Source organism: Vulpes lagopus, chromosome 5, assembly GCF_018345385.1.
Source record: "Vulpes lagopus strain Blue_001 chromosome 5, ASM1834538v1, whole genome shotgun sequence".
Lineage (NCBI taxonomy): Eukaryota > Metazoa > Chordata > Mammalia > Carnivora > Canidae > Vulpes > Vulpes lagopus.
Genome location: NC_054828.1, coordinates 66803556 through 66830138, shown reverse-complemented (window position 1 = coordinate 66830138; position 26583 = coordinate 66803556). Strand labels below are relative to the sequence as shown.

The window sequence follows — 26583 nt, the reverse complement described above, 5'->3', positions numbered from 1 at the left end:
CGGTAAATATTTGCTCACGTTCCTTTGCGTGCTGACACACTGAGTGTGTGCCTGCCATGTGGTGGGTGGACTGAAAGTGAAATGGCTGGAACAGCTACTGAAAACCAGACTTACAAACAGCACGGCTGAAAAGCTCTCCCCCAGAGAGGGGTTTACCAACCCTTACCAAATGAGTTCTTTCAGCCCCCCAAAATGAAGACTTTCAGCTAACCAGTGTTTCAGTTAACCAAGCTGGATTGGCACAAAGCATGAACCAGAAATGAGAGGCAGAAAAATCACACCCAGAGAACCAGTGTGACTTTGCACACGGCTACAAAGTCAACAACTGGAAATCAAGTCTCTGCATTTTTGTTTTGAGAATTAAACCTGGATTTCTCTAGTACACCTAAAAATAAAATAAAATAAATCTGCAAAGGTTTTATTTGAAACATGTTTGCCTAAAGACCTACCAGACAGTAACAGACATGAGTAGATTTGTTCTGGTAGAGTTATAACATGAAAAAAATCTGGCACAGTCTTTAAACTATAAAAATCCTGCAATTACAACCACTGCTGTGCATGCTCACCACGCTGGAGCCAGACACTTTCCCTCACAGCCCAGCTCACGTCCGTCTGGAGTTCATCAAGGAACCCGTGAGCCCAACAACTCATGTTAGGATTCAAACAAAACCTGTGTGCTTTTAGCACCACAGACAGTCGCAGATTTCCCACAGGGTTTCAAAAACAACCAGCGAAAAGAGTCCTTCACCTGGGAGGTAGCCTGAATCAACAGAAAGTCTCATTTGGATCCACTTAACTAAAGAACATTGAACCAGCATAAAACTGCATCCCCTATTGTTTCAGTTTTTAAAAGGAAAAGGGGAGCCAATCTGGCATTTACATTTATATACAGGTGGTTTTCTTTTTATTTAGAAAAAAAAAAAAAAAAAAACGAAAACCACACTTCACTTCATTTTAAGGATTATTTCATAGGACAATCCTATGAGAAAAGAGAGGGTTTTAACTTTTTTTCCAGCCAGTAATGGGACGAGATCTCCAACAAAAGACCTTTAAAATGAGAAACTGCCTTCTGAGAAGTGTGCACATGCTGGGGACCACTCGTTTCTGATCCAGAAGCAGGAGCTGGCAACCCTAAATATTTTAGTTATTGCAACACACTTCCATTCCTGAGTTTTGTGTACTATTAAAACCACATTATATGTGGGAGAAAAAAAAAATCACCTCTTAAGTGACTTTTACTGCTAAATACTTAGAGCCATGAAACTTTTAATGTGTCTAAATTTAGATTTAATACAGTTTATGTTTCAGAAATGATTACTTTCCAGTTAAAGGATGTCACATTTTCCTAAATCTTCCCTATATTGTTTGTCTGGCTAGACCACATTAAAAAAAAATACAAGTTGTACAATGTCGATATTTTCTTAAACCCACGAGAACATTCAGTTAGAAAAGCAGATTCTTCACTTTCAGAGGTCCATTAACGAACATCTTCCCCAGGAAACCTTTTCAAAAAACTCTCTGTGGTGAGGTTAATAAATGGGAAAAGTGGTAAGGCAGGGAGGTGTTAACTATTTACCTAGAACTCAGCTGGCCAAATGCTTGAAAATCAAACTGTACATGGCAGGAAAAAAAAGTCTTTCCTCCTACACATTAGCAAGTGAATAAATATATATGAAAAAAATTAATTTACAACATTTGGTTCCAGCCATCATTTTGTTCCTTTTAGCATTTGGAAATCTAACTTCCAAGTCAAATTTTAAAATGCAAATCCAGCACAGCTTCTTAATCAATCCCACTGGGGCCTGCAGAGCTGCTAATTCAGCAGAAATCTGGAAAGCTGAAAAACAAAAAGCCAGGCTGTAGCTGTTTTAAGACACTGATCCAAAGTGACTCATAAATCAGCTTGCTATGTTCAAGTTTTAGTCTGGAAAATATAGAAAAACAGCTGTGAAAACCATAAGGACCATGACCCCCCACCCCAGCCCCAATTCTGGTACCGGCCAGACAATTTATAACAGGCGAACACTAAGGAAGCCACACCAGCAGAAAGTACCTTTCGGACTTTCGCCTCAGCCCAGCTCATGCAAACATTTCTACGTGATAAGATAAATAATTCTGAGATTCCAGTGAGATTTTAATACATTAAGCTCTCACTGGCAATTGAGCAACTTTTCCCTCTTTTGGCTAAGTAACCTATTCCAGCAAGCAACTCCTCTCTGGGTTCAGAACTCTGTAAGCACAAATTCTAGATGTAAATGCAAGTCTGCCTTTAAAGGCAGCTGTAAGCAGAGCTTCAACTAGTTACTGTTTTAAAAGCCACTTTCATTAAAGTATTACAAGTCAGTTTTTGAAAGAACGATATTATTATTATTTTACGGCTTAAACTTTACAATTTTTCACATGTGAGATTAAGGCCATAAACTACAACGAAAGCAGGGGAAGAAATACATACAGGACGTATATTAATTGATTTTTCTTAACTTGCAAATTCAACAAAGTGACACCAAAGATAAAGTTCTCCTGAATGGTGGGCTCATAAATTAGTCCTAGGGCAAATGTTTACTATCTTAATTACCCAAGAAAAAGTTAAGATACGGGAAAGAACAATGTGTAATTTTCTACTTCTTTCTGAACTCTGAAACTGTCTACTTCAACACTCTTACAATTATGTAAAATTCAAGAAACAGCCTCTTGTTCCAAACACCAAGTAACAGGTTAAAGCCCAATTCCATGTGTTTTTCTGCTTCCAAAGGTGGAGAGAGGAGACCTCTAGAGCTTTAGGCATAAACAAAAGAAACATTTACAATGAAGAATTTAGACCACATGGTTTGGTGACAACTACAAAGTTGGTTAAAAGTCACACAAGTACAAGAATGACAGAGGTGTCCACCAAGTGATCACAGTGGGGCTTCTGACAACAGACTTAGTGCTTATTTATACAAGTGGAACTTATTTTCACATATATTTAAGGAATGTGGACTTGTATTGAGACAATTTACTGCTGGCGGAAATGTAATTAAAGATCGTGCTAACCAAATAAACTGTAATTTGTTTTTAGTGTGCCACCAAATTATCTGCAAAACAAAATCCTAATTAGGTCAGCTACTTTTAAGACAACATTTCAATAGGTATTCAAAACCCTTCTGGTTTAATTCAGCTTCTAATCACGACCAATAGTTTGTTTTTTTTTTTTAAAGACATCCAAATTCACACCAACAACATATATTGCACACTGGCGTGACCCAATAGGCTACTTGACAATGAAAAACTACAACTATAAGCTAAATTTGGTGAATGAGTCCAGCCTTTCTAACACACCCCAGGAAGAGCTATTCATTTTCTTTTTCTCATCTATTATTCATACATGTTCACCTCCAGTCATTCAAATGTTCAGTTCCATATGTTGTCAATAGAGCCGTTCACATTTCATGAATAAGGCAGCATGACCTCCCTAAGAAGCAATTGAACAGAATTAGCCACAACTAATTGAAAGTCTTCCTGCTTCAGGTTAAAGCCCTTATCTCCGTCTTCAATTATAAAACAAAAACAAAAACTATTAAATAAGACATCCCTCGGTGAGGTTGCAAAAAAACCTCTAATTCTACTTTTGGACTAAACTAAGGTTTATTAACACAAATAGGCCAACAATCCCACAATTCACAAATAAAGAGTACAATGATTTAAAAAAACACAATTTCTTCAACTATGGACTCAAACCACCTCCTCCTCCTCCTCCTATTATTAGGCTAGTCTAGTAGAATTGCTTTAAGAATGTCGAATTTCCACTGCAATCCCGCTAGGCCCAAATCTAAGGGTTAAGGATGGACTGCACTTTGTTTTAGACAACTTTTTTTTTTTTTTTAAGATACACTAGTTTTGATGTTTACGTTTTCCACAAGTCTGCCACTTTTAACACAACTAGGGCTGGGGAGCAGGGGATGACACTTGAAAGAATCAGCCTTCCCAACCCAACTGCACTCCCTTCCTCCTTCCTCCGTGCAGTTGGCAGGGACTCTGGGTTTTCAGACTCTACCGTTCGCGTCCAACAACTTGCCGAGGCCCCTGAGCCCTGTGTCCCGCGCCCTCCGCCCCGCGCCCTCCGCCGCGCCCTCCGCCCCCCGCGCCCTCCGCGCCGAGCCCTCCGCCCCGCGCCCTCCGCCCCCCGCGCCGAACCCTCCGCCCCGCGCCCTCCGCGCCGAGCCCTGTGTCCCGCGCACCCCGCCCCCCGCCCCGCGCCCCCCGCCCCGCGCCCTCCGCCCCGCGCCCCCCGCCCCGAGCCCTGCGCCCCGCGCCCCCCGCCCCGCGCCCTCCGCCCCGAGCCCTGCGCCCAGAAGCCTCAGCAGCCGCAGCAACCGCGGCCTCGGCTCCGAACCCGAGCCCCTTGCCCCGCTCCCTACGGCCCAGCCTCGCCACCCAGTCCCCGGCACCAGGACGTGCTGCGAGGTGGACGCGCGTTTACGGGATTTCCTGCGGCGAAAGCAGGCGCAGGGGCGAGCGGGCAACGGGAGGCTACGACGGCGGGGCCGTGACCCAGGCCCGCTGGCGCGGCTCTCCGCGTGGACGGGGCTCCGTGGGTCAGCGGCCGCCCCCGCACCGGGCGGACCCCGCACCTGGCGGCTGGCGGCTGGCGGCTCGGGGCTCCCCCGCCCACCTGCGCGCAGGTGCGGCGGGCGCACGGGGCTACGGGGCTGCGGGGCTGCGGGGCTGCGCGGGGCGCGGCCGCGGGCTCAGCGAGCGCCGCTCAGGCCCCTGGGGGGCGCCCCTCCGCCGCGGGGTACTTACAGGCGGGCGACCCGGGGCGGCAGCACCTCGGGCAGGCGCGCCAGCCGCCGGCGGCTGCAGTCCAGCAGGTCCCCGACGCAGCGGCACGGAGCGGCACAGCGGCGCGCGGCGGCGGCCCCGGGGGGCGGGTCGGGGCGCCCCAGCACCGCGCCCAGCAGCAGGGCCAGCGCCACCGCCACCGCCGGGCCGCCCATCGCGCGCCCGCGGCCTCCCGCGCCCCGGCACACGCCGCCTGCGTCCTGCGCCGCCCGCAGGGAGCCCTCGGTGCACGCCGGGGAGCGGGAGCGGGAGCCGGAGCCGGAGCGGGAGCCGGAGCGGGAGCGGGAGCGGGAGCCGCAGCCGGAGCCGGAGAGCGCGCAGGGCCGCGGGCAGCGTCGACGGCGCACAAGCCCCGCTCGCCCGCGAACAAACTTTTCCGCCTCCTCCCCTCGGCGCTGCGCGAAGCCCCGGCGCGGCGGGCCGGGGGGCGGGGCCGGGGGGGGGCCGGGGCCGGGGCGGGGCGGGGCGGGGCGGGGCCGGGGTCGCCCCGCCCCCGGGGAGGCCGGGCTCGGAGCCCTGGCGGCCGCGCGGGGCGGGGAGTGGAGCCGAGCGCGCGGGCCGCCCCGCGGGTCCCTTCCCCGCCCCCCGGGCCGCCGTCGCCGCCGCGTCCTGGGAAGCAGACATCAAACGGGGCTAAGAGGGGAGGCGGTGCACACAGCCGGACCAACACTGGGGCGGCCTTCGGGGTGGGAGGCCCGGGCGCGCGGGAGGGAAGTCCAGTGAGCTCTGCTTTCCGGGGAGCCTTTAAATTCCAAATTAAAAAGAAAAAAAAAATCAGACATGATCCTACCCTCCAGATGAAACAGTGGTTTCAGTCAGAATACACTCGTTCTAACATGCATACTGGTCTTTTTTTTTTTTTTGGCCATATATATCAGCTCAAGAAATAAAAACAATAAAAGGTAAACAGAAATGGTATATCACGTTGCAAACAGCCAGCTGTAGTGCGCTGGATAGAGCTGGGGGGGGGGTATGTGCAATGACCTAATAAACCGTGATGGCCATCATAAAGTGTATGCCGCAGCTAGGAATAAGAAGAGTAGACTTCTTTTTTTTTAAGATTTTATTTTTTTTATTATTTATGATAGTCACAGAGAGAGAGAGAGAGGCAGAGACACAGGCAGAGGGAGAAGCAGGCTCCACGCAGGGAGCATGCATGCCTGGAACCCCAGGATCATGCCCTGGGCCGAAGGCGGTGCTAAACCACTGAGCTACCGGGGCTGCCCAGTTAGAGTTATTTCAAGGCAAAATGAAAAGCAGGGCCTTGAAGGAAAAGATTCATGTAGGGACCATGGTCTCCCTGGGCTTTGAGTGATGGTAAATTCTGATTGAGAAATGCTACCAGGCTAGGAGTACCTGCTTGGGGAAGCGGGGGTGGGGGTGGGGGGTGGCCCAGGGCAGATGGGGGTGGAGTTGGGGATATGGGACTTCCCCAGTGAACTCCGTATTCTGACTTAACTCTTGCAGGTGATGGGGGCCACAGCAGATTGGAAACCCCAGAGTTCATAATCAGTGAACACCCTGCTCCTCCAGGTGAGCACATAGACCCAGAGGAACTAACCTGTTTATGGTAAAAAGAGAAAGCTTGTTTTAAATTTTGGCTTCTGCAGTCACTGTTTCTTATGCTGTCTGCCAAAGCACTCCTGTTCGTTATTGGGGAGTGGAGATAGTTTGTAGAGTGGAGACTCTAACTCCAATCCCAGTGCTTTTTGATTTCCACTATAGCAAATCACCTGTAGAAGCACTCCCATCCTTGTGGGAGAGAAAGATTCACTTCGAAGGTGAAGGACACTTTAGATATGATATCCCATCCTCTTCCAGCCACTGTTAGTGTCAACTCCACCACTTTTTTTTGATGATGTACATTAGGAAATATTCATAATAATGGCACCTTCGTTTTGAATGGTCACTCTTCCTGTTTGGAGGGGTCCAGAAACACCACAGTTGTGCTATGGGTTTTCCCATTAGTCTTCTCCATCTATTGCATGTAAGGAAAGTCAGGCTTAGTGCACCTAGGAATTTTTAAAAGAAAGTATGCCATTACACACATGCCTGTATGGATAAGCATGGTGACTTGCTAATTGACATATCACCCATTTGACAGAAATAGTCAGAAATGGGCTACCATTTGGGGAAAGTGTGGCTCATTTTCTTTCTTTCTTTTTTTAAGATTTTATTTATTTATTCATGAGACACACAGAGAGAGAGAGGCAGAGACATAGGCAGAGAGAGAAGCAGGCCCCATGCAGGGAGCCTGACGTGGGACTCGAACCCGGGACTCCAGGATCACGCCCTGGGCCAAAGGCATCTGAGCCATTAACTGCTGAGCCATCCAGGGATCCCCTCATTTTCTTTCCCCATTTTCCACTTATTTCATTTTCCGTGAATTGTATTTACACCTATGTGCTGATATTTACCATATCCGTATTTCTAGCCCACATCTTTCTCCTAAGCTCTGGACTTCCCTACTCAACCACTCATAATAGGTCACCTCAAACTGGATGTTCAAATGTAACATGTGTAGAATTAGATGTCATCACCCCCGAGCCTTAATCCTTTTTCTTGTGAGTTCACCATCTCCAGGAATGATACCTCCCTCTATCCACATGACATCTACTCCAGAAACCTCATTCGCCCTTAATATTGCCCCATTGTCACCACCACCTCTACGTTCAGTCAATTAGCAAGTCCTAAAGAAGCTAGTAACTAAATGTGTGTCTCCTCTGCATCTCCATAGATGCAACGCCAACTCAGACCACCATCAGCTCTTGCTCGGATTACTGCTACAGCCTCCTTCCCATCTGGCCTTGCAGTCCTTTTCTCCACAGTGCACTCGTGTGATAAGCCAAAAGCTCAAATCTGAGCCTGTGATTCAAATGCTTAATCCCCACTGTTCTCAGAGTAAAGTTTAATTTCTCTGGCATATCATAGTCTTTGTATTTGGCCTCTGCTCAACCTCTTTAACTCATTTTATTTAATCATGTTCCTTTTATTCTAGAAACTACTGGCAGTTCTCTTCTCAGGCTGCCCTCCTCGCCTTTGACCCAGGAACCTTCACACCCTGGGGCCTCTGTCTCTCTTCTGTCTGGTTGGTTTGCCCTTCAACTCAGGCATTCCTCTTTTGGAGAAGGCTTCCTCGAGTCCTATTTTAACCATCCCTCCATACTTCCAGCACATCCAATATTCGCTGGAATGTAATTGGTCATTTTTACTCTGCTACTTTCTACATAATGCTTAGAACTTTCACATAGTCATGTTTCCTGTGTATCCTTTAAAGATTTTTACCAGATTTGGGATGCTAATTAGGTTACTGAAATTTTTAGTACCTCAGTTTCTCCATCTGTAAGTTGGGGATACAATGAAGATCTTTAAAGTCAGACTTCCACTGTCAGTTCACTGAATTAGCTGTCACTTTTTATTCCCCCTGTAAGATTTATTGACTAATACCTACGAGTAGCTGAAATCTAGAGGCTACCGGCCCCTCCCTAGTACATCCTTTGCATGTTTGCTCCTTCTATTAGGATATTGATGCATAGTAGTTACAGGTTTGTTTACCTCTATAATTACACAAGTGAATTAAATATTATGTTAACTAAATAAATCTGAGTACAACCAGAAAGTAGCTTTATTCCTTATAATGAATAATGAATTTGATAGCTTAATGATAGCTAATGATGAATTTTTAGCTTGGGAAAGATTCTTCAAAGATAATCACTAAAACACACTGCTATCAGATTAGCTGTGGGCAAGACAATTGAATAACTGGGGAGAAATTGTAGATTAGGAGATTTCTTCACACAGATTGCTTTGCAAGCATCCTTAAGTTCTTATTTCACTTCAAAGTAATTGTAATTGGGAATCAATCAGCAGAGGATGTTTTATGGATGTGGCTTATGCTTGCTCAGAACTTCACATGGTCATTGAGAGAGCAAACTATGATGACATGAAATGGTTTTAGTACACATTAAATATGGCTATTCTTCATCTCAATATGACCTCAACCATTCAGTCAATAGAGAGAGGAACCAGTTCTTCCTGGGAACTTTAAATCACTATAAATATTTCCACGGACTTCTCAAACCCTTTATGAACCACAAGATGGAACTTCCATGGGGTGTCTACTGAATGAGCAGGTTCCTTACATCCCTATGCAGCTTCTTTTCTAAGTATGTAGACAATAGGGATGGGGGCAGAGTGCCAAGAAAGAGGGTCTGTAATAGAGGTGGAAAAGGAACATAAAATTCTGTTTAATCTCCTTAAATTTATCAACGAATAACGGTGATCTAGCAACAGTTTTAATGTGTCCTTGAATTCTTTGATTTTCTCATGAGGTAGTTTATATGTGTGTACACACACACACACACACACACACACACACATGCACACACACAGCCACACGTACTACTACAGTAGTATCAAACGTTGCTTCTCCGTTCTTGTGGCTAATCTCTTATAAATAAAGATTTAGTGTGAAGTAGCCAGATTCATTTTGAACGGAGGTCTTCTAACATTTGCAGTAAAATGAGATCAAGTGGTGGCTTTCTGTACTCCTTCAGAGGTTTACACTGGTTAAACTGGGGAGTTGAAAATTGACTCTATTGGAAATGACCTAAATCACACCAGACAGTTTCTCATTAATAGCTTTGTCCTGGTGAATGGCAATTCCCATCCATTTTTAAAACAGTTTCCTATCACCCATTTTGTGGTTAGTATAACCCAGCCCCAGTTCTCTTTTCAGTTTTCCTTTTTTTTTTTTTCTCCCTCTGGCAAGTGTGAGACTTTCTTATCTTGAGTGTTGGCAAGGGCAATGACTCACCGATAAAAAGTAATAGAGGTGCTAAGCTGTCAGTTTTAACATCCCAGGGCAAGAATGAAAGCTAAACACTCAGTACTTGCTTTATCATTACAATGAATGACACAGTTTGTGTAAGTGTGAACTGTGAAAAGGGAAAAGAGATAAGGCAAAGGAGGAAGAAAAGCACAAAAATCCCCAGATAATGATGCCAAAAGCAAATGTTGCTGTACTCTGTAACCTAACCATATCTTTTCCCATTCATTAAGGCATTTTAGAAGAAATAGATAACCCTCTCTTTCTCACAAACAGTGCAATGCATTACTTAGAGAACAGGAGAATAGAATCTTACTTTATAAAAGCCGTGCTACGAACATGTCTTAACTCTTTAGAAAATAGTTAGAAAAATGAAGATAACCACCCGTTTCTCTCAAGTTGGCCAACTGTGCGATATTACTATAATTGAAAACAAACAATGTTATCTGAACATTCTATTCGTTTAGCCACAAATTACACATATGCTGTCTTTTATTTTACCCATTTCTCCAGTCCCTCGCTGGTAACAATGTGTGCTCTGAGGAGAATTCATATGGTGGACAAAACTGGATACAGTGGAAATCACCTAGGTGTAGCCAGGAGCCAGTGGGGGGGGGGGAGCCCTGAAGTGGGGGTGCGGGATGGGTGAAGACTCAGGGCTGTGGCCTTCCCCAGGTTCTCCTCAGGGGTGTGTGTCCTTCCCCAGCAACAGAACCTTCCAGCGGTCTCCAGTTTCTTTGTTACTTTAAGGACTTCAGGGCACATTCTCTACTTTCAGTGTCTGTTTCCTTCTTTTCCTGTAGCCAGCAGTAAGACTAAGTGAGACTCTCCTGGGAATCTCAACACGTAAAAAAAAAAAAAAAAAAAAAAAATAGCCCACCCTGTCAGAAATGCAGAAATCCAAGTGATTGAGAGTTTGTTATGGAGGATGCGGGGTAGTCACACGTCTGACAGGGAGGTCATACATGACCTCATGGTGTTGGCCTGTAAAACAGGTGGAGACTGACATATTGCTGACCAGTAGTATTGCGTGACTACAAAGTCCTGTGTCGGTTCTAGTTCCTGTTACTTAACTCCCAAGTTGCTGTTTTCTTTTCATGTTTCGGGGAGATAAAGGGAGTTCACTGGAGAAACATTCCACTGCTGAGTGTTTGACCAATGGAATGTTGGAATTAAGGAAACCCGCAATGATTTGTCCTGAGGAAAATAATATTTAATTTAAAAACGGAAAACAAACAGAAAACATTTTATAGCCTTAATATAAGATCCTTAATCTTTGTGTTATGACAACATACTACACATACCCTGAGATTTTTTAACTGGTCTTTTATTATGCCATCTCAAAAAGTTACTGCAGAACTCAATTTGTTACGATTTATACCATGAGGTCAAAAAAAAAAAAAATCATTAGGCAAATCATTAGGCATATTTACTAAAAGGACTCATATATGCCTCCTGGGAGGTTTTCAACAGAATATTTTTCTTCCACTTTTTGGACGAACAGTTGGCCTATACAGTATTCTAAGAATTAATTTGCATTTCCAAACTGTGAGAGCACTCATAAATGAGTCATTTGTTGCTTTTATTTATGGATTCATCCCTTTATGCTTTTTTTAAAAAAAGATTTTTATTTATTTATTCATGAGAGACACACAGAGAGAGAGGCAGAGACACAGGCAGAGGGAGAAGCAGGCTCCACGCAGGGAGCCTGATGTGGGACTCGATCCTGGGTCTTCAGGATCAGGCCCAGGGAGGAAGGCGGTGTTAAACCGCTGAGTCACTCGGGCTGCCCTCCTCTTACACTTTTGATGTTTACCCAAGTCTATCAAGTTATTAAGGTGACTTGGTCCTGAATATTCTCAAAATCAAGTCCCCTGCATTGAAAACTCTGCTTCTCTAAGTATAACTCTGCTTCTCTATCAAGCAACAGTGTTCACTATGTCATTACGCATCACAGGTACTCTCAAATAGAGTGTGAAGAAGAATTTTGGTTATAGGGGGTGAGTTTCAACATGACACTGTGCCCCCATCACAGTAAAGACAGAACCAATACTTTTTTGCTAAAATCTTTAGGTTTTAGCCCACAGCTTTACACATTTCTAGCATGTGTATACATCCATACACAAAGGTTTCCTCGGAAATACTGACCTAGTGCTTGAGGAAGCTTTCCAGGGCACCTTGCGTATCCTCTTGCCCAGGGCGCACCGTGTCTGCGGTAGGCAGCCTCCTCCACTCCCACGGCAATTCCTGCAGACTCCAACACCTTTCTTCAGTCAGAGCATTTGTCTTTACAGCCCACATAAATAAATTTCTCCTGTTCTCTTGCTGTCATTTGAGCTTTTCTGCTGCTTCTGGACAAAATAGAAGCTGTTCCCAGAAATATTCCTTAGCTTTCTTTTCCCTTTTTTTTTTTTTTGCAAATTAAATAATTGCAATTCTTTCTAACTTTCTCAGGATCAAGCACATCTCCTCTCTGGTTATTTGGCCTTGCATGGGTGAGTATGGCAAAGTGGAAGGCAGAGACTCCTGGGGGCCCCACAGTGAGGATATTCAACCTTTGTCGAGCTTTCACTATCCTTCAGATTCCCTAAACATTTGTTGTGTGTTAACTCATTTATTACTTATCATCACCCTGGACGATATCTTCCCCATGTTGCAGACAAGGAAACTGAGGTATGGGATTTGCCTCTGTTGGAGTTGGGCTTGTAAGGCAGTCAAACATACTCCTTGGTACTCTCTCTTAACCACTATGCTACACTGCTTTCCACTAGAGTCAGAAGAAGCAAGTTTCCAAAGCCTTTCCAAATGCTCCAGAGAGGGGTTTCTAGGTGGTAGATTGGGATCAACAGGGGCAGCATGCATGGAATTTGCCTGATAATTCTTGAAGGTGGCTGACTGCAGTCACTGCCCCTCCTTTCCTTTCCTCCTCCTCCCCTCCTTTCTTCATTGATCCAAGTTTAGGAAAAAATATTCATCTTTATGCAGATGTATAAATCAGTCACCTTACATTCTGATTCATAAAGGTTAATATCCCTGCCTGGGATCCAAGTGCTCTTTGAAATCAAACCATTAGAGATGAACTATGTGCCTCAGGCATGACTGTCTTCCTAAAGTTCTCTTCTGCAGTGTCTGTATACCTCACCTCCAGGAGTGTCACATAAGGTGTCATTGGCATTTTAAAGTCAGTGTTCTATAAAAGTACAAATGGCTTGCAGGAGAACCTAGGTGGTTGCTAATCAGAAGAGGGTAAAGATACAGAAAGGCTTTCTTTATAATTTTGTCTGGGGCTGCACCTAATTACAGGAACCATGAATGCGATGCATTTTTCTGAGAAGCCCAGAGAAATGAAATATTAACACTAGAGATTATATTTCAGCTGTTGAGATGCTTTACATGTGGTAGGAGAATTTTCTTTTAGCTTTTGGTTTATTAGGTAGCACTAATTTTTATGCTTTTCTAACTCTTGTACAGTGTAAGGAGAACTTTTCTTAAAGTGTCCCAAATTGGCTAGTTTTGAATTCTGGTTTCCCAAACAGCTTATTTTTTTTAAGGGTGCCCTTCAAGTCCATTGCCCCAGCAGCATTTCAGGGGACTGTGAGCAAGTCCTCTCAGTGATGCTTGAGCTAGAGTCTTTCTCACATTCAAAGACCCAACTCAAGTTATGAGAGAGAGACTTTCATGGTCTTCATTTACACTTATTAAGCTATCACCATGACAAATGGTTTCTATTCTGAGTAATATAATAGACATCATGAAAATGAACTTACTGGAGTTCTGATAAAAATCTATATTTTCTAATATTGACACAAAGTCCCCTGTATTAAAAGTTGTGAGTTCATTTTTGAATTCTTCTTATTATCTAATATTAAGAGCTCTCATCTATGATTTTATGAGTCTGTACTGTACACAAAAATAATTCACATAAAAGTATATTGATTTTTTTCAGGCATTTCTTAAATATGTTATTAAAGATAAAGTTTATTTGAACAGTTTTTCCTAGAACATTAAATTATTTGATGCAGTGGTAAAAGTTTTAAAAGCCAAGTCCCATCTTAAGAACAGGAATTTGGACACAATCTTTATTTCACCTAATGTGAGTATATACCATAGGAAGTTAATGAAAACATGAATAATTAATTACAATAAATGCTGATGGGTCTGTCCCAAAAGGATTTTGTAGCATTAGAAGTTGATGAGCATTTTCCTGAAGTTTGTGATTATTCATTGAAATTGATATGCTTGTAAAGGGAACAATAAAATGTACTATATTTTTTCCTTGTAACTTTGGATCTTTTCCTACAGTTTTAATGAGAGTACATGCTAAATGTCTCAAGGTGAGAGTGGAATTCTCCATCTTGTTAGTAATTATACTTGACTTCTTGTGATCCAAGACGAGAATGTTGGAAACAAAATTATGCATAATTTGAACATACTGATTGCAGTCACAAAAGCTCTTTCTAAAATTTTTGCCCTAGGCAAAAAAAATTAAATCAGCTTTTATAAAATCACTCAAATGTAGCATGCTTGCCTCCATTAAAAATAACTAAAATATCCTAAGGCAATCCATATTTGGTAACTATAGTTATTACTTCTTTAAGATGTGTTTTATGTGTGACTAGATCTGAAATTAAGAGCTATCTGTTTCTTAAGACTGATATTTTAAAAAAAGAAAAGGTTTAGGTCAGAGAATCTTTAAGACATCTCTATCTCTCATCTTTTGTCATCCTTAGGTCTAAAACTTTGTATTGAATATGATTCCTCTGTGTACTGTTTAGAAGGCACAGGATAAAACAAGAGTATTTATAGATGACAGTGTTTCTCCAAGGGTGATCAGTATAACTTTAGCATCAGACCCAGGGGAGGCTTAATAAACAAAAAGACTATTTAGCCCCTTTCTCAACATATTGAATCAGAAATTCTATAGATGGGTTCCCAGAATCTGCATTTTAACACACCCTCCAAAGTTTGGGTATTTGTAAGTTGCTACTCTGGAATTGTGAGGGATTAATTCTCCTATTACCATGTAGCCTTTCATATAGTTTCTTTCCACGGGTGATGAAATCCTTGCCATGAGTGCATAAAGCTCCTCTCTCTTCCTACCCTGCTTTGCCGAATATAGATGAATCTTCTGGAGTATACAGAAAAGGATACTATGATTCTCTCTTGAGTTATCATGGTTGCCTAGGACCAGTATGGAAATTTGGCAAAAAAAGAGGCATACTTTCCCATATATTTACATGGACAAGAAGGATATTTCCGTGGTGCCAAGCAATAGATATTTATGTGATATGTAACTATAAATAATATGCTGCTGTACAAATCAAGTTGTATAATCAGCCAGCACTGAAATGCCACATATCTCAACAAGTCCCACTATTCAGTGACCTATTTATGCTAAAGGCAAAAGAAGAAGCGCTTAAATAAAAGTTATGGAAAATCCAGAGATGGGGAAATTCCTGAGCATATTTCTGTTACAAAACTTGTCAGGTGCGTGTGTGTTGGTTTCTTCTCTGTGATGTGAGCTCCTTGAGTCTCCTGAGGCCAGGAACTGTCTCCAGGACCCATCTCAGCTGGTGGCATCACCTCTCACCCGGTCACTAGGGGTTCTCCTCCACTCTTCTCTTTCTCGCACAATTTGCAACTCGCCTCCCACGTCAGCAAGTCCTGTCAGTTCTATTTTTGAAATATATGCTGATTCTCAGCAGTTGCCACCCCTCCATTCCCACGACCCTATTCCAGCTCTCTTCGTCTTTCTCCTGGATTAAGAGACAAACCTCTTACCCAATCTCGGATGCCGCTCTTGAATTCCTATTATCAGTTCTCCACAAAGCAGCCCAAATCTTTTTGAACATAAACCAGACTCCTTTACTCTTCTGCTCAAAATCTATCTGCAGATTCTCTCACACTTGAAACTAAATCAAAGTTTTCACCGTGGTGTGGTTTGCAAAGCCCCTTCCTTCCCCAACCTTATCTCCCATTCCCCTGCTTGGAGTTTTATTGCTCTCCCCCTGGCAACACCACCCTTGGTCTCCTTCTTGTTTCTGGAACATACCAAGGTTATTCTTACCTGAGGATAGTTTCAACTGTTCATTCAGCCGGGCCTGGACTGTGCTTCCTTGATCACCCCCTAGCTCTTTCTCGCCTCATTTAAGGCCTCTGCTCAAATTTCACCTCCCAGAGAGACTTCCCTTCCACAGCTTCAAAATCACCTCCCTCCCCTCCCTCCCTGCCCCTTGATAAGCTCTAGTTGTTGCCCTTGTTATTTTACTTCTTTGTATTATCACTACCTGAAATTATATTCTCATCTCTTCTCTCTCTACTTTTTTCTTTGTCTTCCTCCCTTCCTCTCTTTTTCTTTCTTTCTTTCTTTCTTTCTTTCTTTCTTTCTTTCTTTCTTTCTTTCTTTCTTCTTTCTTTCCTTCTTTCTTTCTTTCTTTCTTTCTTTCTTTCTTTCTTTCTTTCTTTTCTTTCTTCTTTCTTTCCTTCTTTTCCTTCTTTCCTTCTTTCCTTCTTTCTTTCTTTCCTCTTATGTTTTCCACCAGAAGGTAAGCCCAGGGATGGGGCTTAGCAGTTGAGCTCCTGCCTTTAGCCCAGGGCTTGATCCTGGAGTGCTGGGATCGAGTCCCACATCGGGCTCCCTGAGTGGGGCCTGCTTCTCTCTCTGCCTATGTCTCTGCCTCTCTCTCATGAATAAATAAACACAATTAAAAAAAAAAAAAGAAAAAAAAAAGGTAAGCCCCTTGGCAGAATGGGAACTTGGTCCTGTTTACCACTAAAACTCCATGCCTGGAACAATGTCTGGCATGACATGGTAATCAGTGAAATTTCATTGAATGTATCTCCAGAGAGATCAGAATATTAGAGGTTTGTATATGGACCTGAGTGTCTTACTGAATGACTATTAGAAGCTTTGTGTTTCCAGCTGCAAATATTCCCCTTAAGCAGAATGTGCCCCTTGCAGATGAATGCCCTTACCTAGTCCTCTCCTCTGCCTCCTTGATCATATTTTTCCATCAGAACAGATCTGTTTCCTCCTGTTTAGATGAAAGAGAGTTAAGGAGAAGTTAGTTCTTATTAAGTAAAAAGCAATTTGGGGCTCATTTTATCCTATAAAATAATCTAAAAATTAATTTTGCCCAACGAAAGGATATATGGTGACATTCAAATTATCATGAAGCAAGGCAATATCAGGATAAGACAACAGAGACTTACTAATGGACCTTTGTCACTTGTTTCTCTCTTTATGCCAATGAGAATCTAAATACTCTGTATAATAATCCACCTGTTATTGCTATTCTTCCCATTACATGTTTCAGATTTCTTATCAGATTCTGAGGACACCAGTTTAGATTTAGGCACTAACTGCCTCATTGTCACATTTCTAAACAGAAAGTCTATCTTTATGGAACAGATACTTTTAGAATGTGTGTTATTGAAAATCTGAAGACTCCCAAGCAGTACAGTGGTCTTATGGAAAGGTGTCTTCCTATTAATACCTTAAGAAGTATCTGAAAATGCAATGAAACGTCGGGACACCTGCACCCCGATGTTTCTATCAGCAATGGCCACAATAGCCAAACTGTGGAAGGAGCCTCGGTGTCCATCGAAAGATGAATGGATAAAGAAGATGTGGTCTATGTATACAATGGAATATTACTCAGCCATTAGAAACGACAAATACCCACCATTTGCTTCAACGTGGATGAACTGGAGGGTATTATGCTGAGTGAAATAAGTCAATCGGAGAAGGACAAGCAGTGTATGTTCTCATTCATTTGGGGAATATAAATAATAGTGAAAGGGAATATAAAGGAAGGGAGAAGAAATGTTGGGAAATATCAGGAAGGGAGACAGAACATAAAGACTCCTAACTCGGGGAAACGAACTAGGGGTGGTGGAAGGGGAGGAGGGCGGGTGTTGGAGGGGAATGGGTGACGGGCACTGAGGTGGACACTTGACGGGATGAGCACTGGGTGTTTTTCTGTATGTTGGTAAATTGAACACCAATAAAAATTAATTAAAAAAAATAAAAGAAAAAGAAGTATCTGAAAAATATCATCTGCTATTATAGGAGGGGAAGTATGGCTTCTGATAATATTATCCACAATGTTTGGGAAATAACGTTAATGTTTAATGCAAAAGAAATAATAAAATTGCTTTATGTTGGTCCTCTCCCACCCTCCCACTTATAATTCAGTTTGAGGATAATTTCACATTGGTAGACAACTGCTTCCCACATGTGAATTATAGTTAAATTGCACCAATGATGTCATTGACATGGAATAAAAAGTGCTGTGATTTTTAGTGATGGCTATTTCACCACAGCTGTGAGCAATGTGTTCCATAAAGACTGGTATAATTCTCCCAGGAGCCATGTTAAAACCTCACTCTTGCCACTCTTTCATAAAATAATAATGATTAAAAATGGATGCTAAAGACATTTACCCACAAGGTCAGTATTTTATGTATTTCCTAGTTAATAAGTGAAAAAAAAGGTTCTGATATTATTATATACATGATATATTAGGCTAAGGTGCAGTACATGCTTTATTATTAAGCAAGTCTGCAAATTAAGAGGGTGATCAAATACAATAAGAGTGATTTTTCTAGTTTGAAATAAAAGTATAAGCACATGGTGCCTTTGAACTTTAAATATTTGAAGAAAAATAGCCTGGGTCAAAGGTAGAGCTAGACTTTTTTTCTTTAAAAGCTTTAAGATTGCCTACTCTTATTTTGGTTGGATTAAAGCAAATCGTTAGCATTACTGTAACCTGGGTCAGAGCTGGCCTGGGGGGGATGGCTGTGTGCCCAGCAGACCCATTCTGTGGGGAACTGCCATGGTGGCCCTCTCCCCAGGTGTCCTCCATGGAGCACAATTCTCTCCTTGTGGGGTCTCGATGATTCACCTTTGAATTTTCATTGAAGAGAGAGAGTTTTCCAAAATGGGAAAAGAAAAACAACACCCAGCCGCTGAATATAAGCAGCTGTATTTGGCATAGAGAAAGTGAAATCACTCCTTATGTTCAGAGTCCTTCACCTGTACCCCCCACATCTGACGTGATGTGATTGAGCAGATTGCTGCCTTTGCCCAAGACATCTGTCTGTCTGGATCCTGGTTCAGCCACATTTTGCAGAAAGACTATTTATTCAATTCATTGCAAAAATAAAGTTTCCTGGGTTGGTTTGTATGTGAAGGTTATCCAGGAAGGCTGAAGGCTTGAGAGTGAATGTGGAAAATGCCTTTGCTATCTATGTTCTGGGCTTATGTAGTCATGAGCTCTGAGAACGCATACATTATTTCTAAATTGTTTATCATGGTATCTCCTGAACTTGGCCATGTGCCTAGCACCTAACACATTATATACGCTGAAAAGGGTTGTATGTATGTGTGTGTGTGTTGAAATGAATACAGGGGAAAGGAAGAAACTTGAAGCGGGGAAATAAAAAGGATGCTGTGCATCAGGTCTAAAAATGTGGTATGTGGCCATTTTCAGAGAACTGCATGGACCCCTAAACTGGAAGAACTGGGCTGGTGAACAGAGGACAGATCGGGGTGGGTATTCAGGATTAAGATGGTGAGCTCTGCAAGGTAAGGATCTTAGCTGCCTTTCTAAAAGCTCCTCACTCAGTGGAAACAGGGCTGGCCTGACAGTTTCCAGAAACTGCCTGTGACAGGGACAGACCCCGCAATGGGCACATATCCTCCTGTGGTTAAGTCCTGCTTAGTACCACCTGCCTTCACTGCCCAGTGCATTTTTTCCCTGTGGTATCCCCTCCTACTTTCCCCACTAGAGTGCACATAAATCTTAAGAACACCATGGATTGGCCTCTAGGCCTGGGAGATGTAGTTTCCAAAGACACTTAATTTGCAATCAGGAAGTAACTCAGACATCAAGCTATTTGGCCTTAATTAAGAAAAAAGATCTTTGACAGCTACAAGTGGAAAGTTCTTGGGATGGGACAGCCTTTAATAGCTCCAGACTTGGCAACCTTCAAAAGAAATGCTGCCAGGTCTTAATTTTAAAATGAGAGCTGTATTTATGCAACATTTAAACAACTGGTTAATTCAGAAACGATTGCCACAATTTAATTTGGCGACATGTAGATGAACAGACCTCAGATTAACTAATTCACCTTCCAATCACTTGTCAAGATGTTGCAAAAGTGAACTGATTCCTATTTCACACAACTGAGATTTATGGTATCATTAAAGAGCCAAAGTTCAATGACTTTAAACTATGCTTGAATTATGACTTAAAACACTGTCTTACATTAATAATGGTGGGGATATGAAGATCTGCTTTTAAACTTAGCATGATTTTTTGGCTTTTACTTTAGTGGCATATTTATCAAAGATAAGTATATGCTGAGCGCTCAAATGTACCTTTAACCATGCTTTTATCTTATACTCAGAAAGCTACGGCAGTCTTTATTTTGCATTTTATGATGTTAATCTCTTTCCTCTAATCTATCTTATATTGCTAAGGAAATCTTAAACATTATTTCATAGTTTAATTTTCAACCTTAAAAACTTCAACACTATATATGTGTACAGATATCATCATTCCCAATCTAATTTGAACATATGAAAAATAAAAAAATTTTGAACAGGTATACACAAAAGTAATGAATATGGAAAGTTTGATTGCATTTTTTTTTATTTTTTATTTATTTATTTATTTATTTTTTTTTTTATTTAAAATTTTTTTTTTTTTATTAATTTTTATTTATTTATGATAGTCACAGAGAGAGAGAGAGAGAGAGAGGCAGAGACATAGGCAGAGGGGGAAGCAGGCTCCATGCACCGGGAGCCTGATGTGGGATTCGATCCTGGGTCTCCAGGATTGCGCCCTGGGCCAAAGTCAGGCGCCAAACCGCTGCGCCACCCAGGGATCCCAATTTTTGTATATTTTTTTATCGGAGTTCTATTTGCCAACATATAGCATAACACCCAGTGTGATTGAGTTTTAAAATTTTCATTTATTTGTGTTTTCTTATTTTCTGTGATGAGCATATCTTGCCTATGGAAAAAATTTTGAAATTTCTTTTTATTTTTAAAAGTTTCAGTAATGTCGATTGCCTTAAGAAAGAGAAACAGGAAAAGTAAAAAAAGTAGAAAGCGCATAAGATTATAGAAATAATCCAAACATTGTAGTAATAATATCATAATCAATGTAAATAAGTTAAATTCTCCAGTTAAAAACAAATCTCAGGTTGAATTTTAGAGCAAATACAAAAATTGGCCACATTCAGTTCATAAGATATACACTTAAAACATTCGGATGGAGATTTAAAGTCAAAGGACAGAAAAATCTTGTTTACCATTTAGTGATAAACAGAACAAATTGGTGTAGTTATTTTATTGTAAGAAAAAGTAAATTAAAAATCAAGAAGCATTCCTAAGTATGGAGGGTTCAAGTCACTTCTCAGATGTAATAGTTCTATTTTTTTAAAGTAATTTCTACACCCAGCATGGGGCTTGAACTCATGACCTAGAGATCAAGAGTTACATGCTCTACCAATTGAGCCAGCCAGGCGCCCCTCACAGCTCTATTTTTATATGCACCTAAAAATATAGTCTCAAATTGCACTAGGAGAGCTTATAATACATCTCTCCGTAACTGATAGATCAAAGCAGACAAAAACATCAGCAAAGCAATAGAAGATTGAAAAGTAAAGTTGTTAACAAGTTTAATCTGTTAAACATTGAGGGAACATTATACTCTACAATTGGAAAATAAACATTGATATAATATAGCTCATATTTCCTAAATCCAATGAAGTTAGAAATTGATAATAAGTATGAATCTAGGAGAAAAACAAAACACTTAAAAACACATTTTCAAAGGACTAATAGATTTAAAAATATCATAATTGAAATTATAAATATTTAGAACTAATTGGTAACAAAAATACTATATAATAAAAATTTGGTGTAGAGACTAAAGTAACTTTTGGTATGGGTTTTATAGCCATAGATACTTATATCAGAAGTGAACTCAAAATTAATGAGCTAGATTGTTTATCCTAGTAATACAAGATGGTTTAATAGTAGAAAATCAATGTGACTTACTACATTAACAGATTAAATGAGAGAAAGTGTTTATATTAATAAAAATAGTAAAATAAAAGTTTAGCAAAATTCAATATTCATTCATGATCATAGGTCTTAGCAAGCTAGGAGTAAAATAAAGCTTCCTTAACCTGAAATATGTCATATACAAAAGTGTAAGCAAGTGTCAATACTCAACGTGAAATGTAAGAAGCATTTTTTAAATAATCCAGAACAAGCCAAAGATGGCCACTATCATTGATGCTAACCAATGTTAAGCCAGTAAGAGAATTTTACAAGTTTATTTGGTATGAAAATCAAAATACAAAACTCAATTCTGTATCCATGTACCTACAAAAATCAGGAAAGCAATTAAAATAAAATGGAAAAACATGTTCTTTCTAGTATCCCTAAATTGATAACAACTAATCACCATTACCCACAGCAACAACAAAAAACTATCAAAATATGATACCTTTGTGAAGATTATAATATTTTATTGTAAGATATTAAATAAGATCAAAATAGAAAAACAAATACACACACACACACACACACACACACACACACCATGTTCTCAGGTCCTATATTATAAAGAAGTGGATTCTCTTGAATTTTATCTAAAATTCAAAGTAATTCCAACTTGATTTTTTATAGACTTGAATAAACTAATTCTAAAATATGTGTGGAAGAGCAGAGATGAGCAATGTGATGTTACTTGCACAACCAGATGTTATAACCGTATATATTGTCACAGAAGAAAGACCGTTAGACCAATGGACCAAATAAAGGATCTAGACACAGATCCTTTCCAAATTGGAATGTGACCTTTGGAAGAACAGGGACTGTAAATCAATGGGAAAGGAAGGAACAATGTTATAAATGAGGCTGGGCATAGTGATAATTCCTTGTGGAAAAAATAAAATTGGAGCTTGTCTCCTCCCAAACACAAAAATTAATTCTAGGTGGGTTAAAGACTTAAATGTGAAAGGCAATATTTGAAACAAATACTTTGAGAGGATAGTATAATAGGGTATCTTTATATTCTGATACATGGGGTATCTCTTAAGATATTTGATATGCATTTAAATTAAATACTTTTGTTTAGCAAAAGATACCATAAATAAAAAGAGTAAAAAATAAGCCAGGGACTGGGACAAAATGTTTCCAATATATATCACTGAGAAATGATTGCTAATGTGTTCCTTTGGCTCAGAGAATTGGGAAGAAAACATGACAAAACCTAATAGAAAAAATTGGCAAAAAGGATGAATAAAAATTTCACATAAGAGGAAACAGGAAAAGCTCATAAGCATATGAAAAGATAATAAACATCATTAGTAATTAAATAAAATTCAATTTAGTATATTTACATGTTAAACCACAATGAAACATTTCATATGTACCAAATTAGCAAGGATTTTAAAAGTCAGAAAATTCCAAGTGTTTACAAGGATATAGAATAGAGGTCGGCAAACTTTTCTGTAAAGATCCAGAGAGTAAATATCTTAGGCTTTGCGTTTTATAAGGTCTCTTATAACAACTCAGCTCTGCTCTTGATTCACAAAAACTGCCCCAGACAATATGTAACCAATTGGTGGCTGCGTTCCAATAAATCTTTATTTACAAAACAGGTAACTGGTTTGATTTGGTTCGTGGGCTGTAGTTTTCTGACCCCTGTGTAATAGAGAAAAGAGGAATCACAAGGGAGCATATGTTGATATGAACCTTTTAAAATTATAACAGAAGATTCCATTACTACGTCTGTAATGTAGAGTATTTTAAAATAATCATACAAAGAAATACTATATAGCAGAGAACATGGATGAACCACAGCTAGAGAAAAAAATATGGATGCATCTCATAGTATTGAAAAAAAGGAGTAGGTCACCAAAGAATACAGTATGAACACATTTGAATAAAGTTCAAAAGAGGCAACACTAAAAACATATCTTCTTTAGAATCATGCATGAGGTGACAAAATTGAGAAGCAATAGAATGATTATACAAAATGCAGGATAGTGTTCACCTCTTTCAGGAGGGACAGGATATGATCTGGGAAGGCCATTCAAGGGTTTCTAAGGCACTAGAGCTGCTCTATTTCTTAAATCAGTTGGTAGATCTTTTGGATAGGTTTCATTTTATTCATTAAGTGCTAAATGTGTATGTCGTCTATGTGGTATTTTGTAATTAAAATATCAATTTAACTACAGCGTGTGATCAGGGCACCTGGGTATCTCAGTTGGTTAAGCATCCGATTCTTGATTTCAGCTCAGGTCTTGATCTCAGCATCATGAGTTCAAGCCTCACATGGGCTCCACTAGTTACAAGTAGATGGAACCTACTTAAAAAACAAACAAAAACTACAGCATGTGGTCAAGTTAGGTAATATTTCAGGAAGATTATTCTGGTGGAGGTACTCAGGACAAACCAGAGAGGAGGAAGTATCAGGTGGATTAGTTAAGAGTACTGCATACATAGGGAACAGATGTAATGATCTTGGGTGGAGGGGACTGGAAGGATGGATAAGCCTAGTGAATTTTTGTTTTTGATGTTGTGTTATTGACAGTTGAGGTCTCTTCTATATTTTCTGAGCACCTGTTATAAACAGTTAAGAAAACAAGGAAAAAAACTATTGAAGAATTTTTGAATAAACCGAGCAATTTCCCCCAGAAGAGTCTAAATGAAATGTTTACTAGAAAAAACACAAAATAGAAACAAACAAAAATTTGTTGTAAAAAGTCCCAAGTAGAGTTGAACAGCATTTGTTTTCATATAAAATAATGAAAGAATAGGACATGTTCATATTATTTAATGAATAACGAACAAACCTCTGGCTCCATACAAATAGTAGCTGCTTAGAACACAGAAACATGTGAAGAAATGTGATCATCTTACTATGTTGGTTAAGAGCACAGCTTCCAATTCTGAGTGATCTTTGGCAGCATTTTTAATGTTTATAAATCTGAGTTTCCAATCTGTAAAATGAGTATAATGATATCTGTTTCAGATAATGCTTGTGGGGCATAATGTAATGCTCTTATGAGCTTACCGTATTGCATTGCACACAATAAAAACTTGGTAGATGACAGGTAACAAAAATATAATGATATTTTTATAAACATAACTAGGTCTTTTTAAAGAAATAACTGGTAACGTTTTTCCTCTAACATTATCTGGATGTGTTTATAATATTTTTTACAAGTGGAACTATCAGCCACATGGTTTTGCTGCTTTGCTGGTATTACTCTTTTCCTCCATCACTTTAAAGAAACATTGGATAATACCACTGGATTTATTTTAGTTCACACTTTGATACATTTACTTTTCTTTCAGTGACTTTGGAAAGGACAGATTCACTGAGTAAGACTAGTTATGATTGCACAGAACATATCTCACACTTCTGTGATTTGGGGTGTATCCTTAGAGAAAAAAATTGAACAGACACCTCACTTCTAGCCTTCTGCAAAAGATAAATGGGTAAAAGCTGGGCTTACATGCATTTAAATTCTGAGTTGTAAACTTCTCTTTCCTGTGGGAAGCTCAGTTACAATAAAAAAATAGAATGTGTGAAGGGAGGAAAGTAAGAGTCTTTGCAAAAGGAAGACTGTCACCGTTTAGAGTGAATAATTTAAATCAACTGCCTATACAACTCAAATTGTGCTGATAAGCGTTGAATTTCCTGCCTTATTTTTTATTGGAAACATTAAGTCTTTAATGGCTCAAAACTTTTTACCCCACTTAATAGTAGGTACAATAAAGTCATGTCTTAGCTACATGAATGGGGATTACTTTAGGTTTTTTAAAACATGCATTGCCTTGGGAGAAAAACATACAACCTTCAAGGTGAAACTGAAATATTGCCTTTAAATTATTAATTATGTTTTATGGAGATACTATTTCAATCTCACTTGACTTTTGAATTCAATTATTTAAAGCTTGGGGCTATACACAGCTACTCTAAGAAGTTAACTTCAGAAATATTTTAAAAGAAAATAAAGACAAAGGAAATGGAAAGTTTGCTTCTTTATGAAAAACTTGAAAATCTGTCTAGTAATTTTCTCAAACTGATCCAATAGGTAATCCATTATTTATCATATTTATAATATTTTAATAGTAACTTACTAATCAGCAAACTAACATTTATATAGTACCTAGTTTGCAGGTAGCTTTGGTATGTTTTACATAAGAAGTTAGATTTTCTTGAAAATGTAACTTGACTTTGCAATTTTGGAGGGTGCTGGGAGGGTAGTGATAGGTCGATCACTTCTAATTATAATTTGTTTTCATTCACTTGGTCTTCTTACATAGGTTTTCACATGACAAGCTAAGTAATTAAGGAGAAAAGGAAAAGATCAAATAGATACACATGGAATAACAGACATTTTTGCCAATGAATGCATTCATTAGAAAAATTTCACAACAGTATCTCATAACTTCCTTCAGAACTAGGAGAAGCTAGGTGATGACCAACTCAGTGTTTGCATAGGTGAGAAGCATGGATAAATTCAATCGGAGCAATTAAAAAAAATCCGTTTGGCAAGATCCAGTTAAAGTAACTTCTTTTGACTTCTTAAAACAAATGATCTGAGTGCATGTTTTGCTTTTTTAAGAGTTATTTGGACAGGAGCCAATCTTAGTGTCAGGTTGGTAGGATACACATCCTCATGAAAGTGGATCAGATGGTTACAATGCCCACGGCTCTCTCTGATGGGCGACAGAAGAAATGGTGAGCTGTGGCCTGAACTGGAATCCCTGTTCACTCAGACCGTTTACTGTCCTCAGTGAAGGATGGAGGAATATGACAGGCAGGAAAACCCAAGAGTGTGTTAGTAAATAAAGAAAAATGAGATGAAAAATGAGAGAGAGGCTCAGGCTTATT

The 26583-nt window shown here is 40.2% G+C and overlaps 1 protein-coding gene across 1 annotated transcript in view; it reads right to left on the bottom strand.

The window, feature by feature from the left end:
* LRIG3 (leucine rich repeats and immunoglobulin like domains 3) overlaps positions 1–5208 on the bottom strand; it is a 49512-nt gene extending 44304 nt beyond the window's left edge. Inside the window, 1 exon segment of the mRNA XM_041755578.1 lies at positions 4783–5208. Coding sequence (XP_041611512.1) covers positions 4783–4976 — 194 coding nt within the window. The 5' untranslated portion in view covers positions 4977–5208.
* Positions 5209–26583: the final 21375 nt, after the last annotated feature.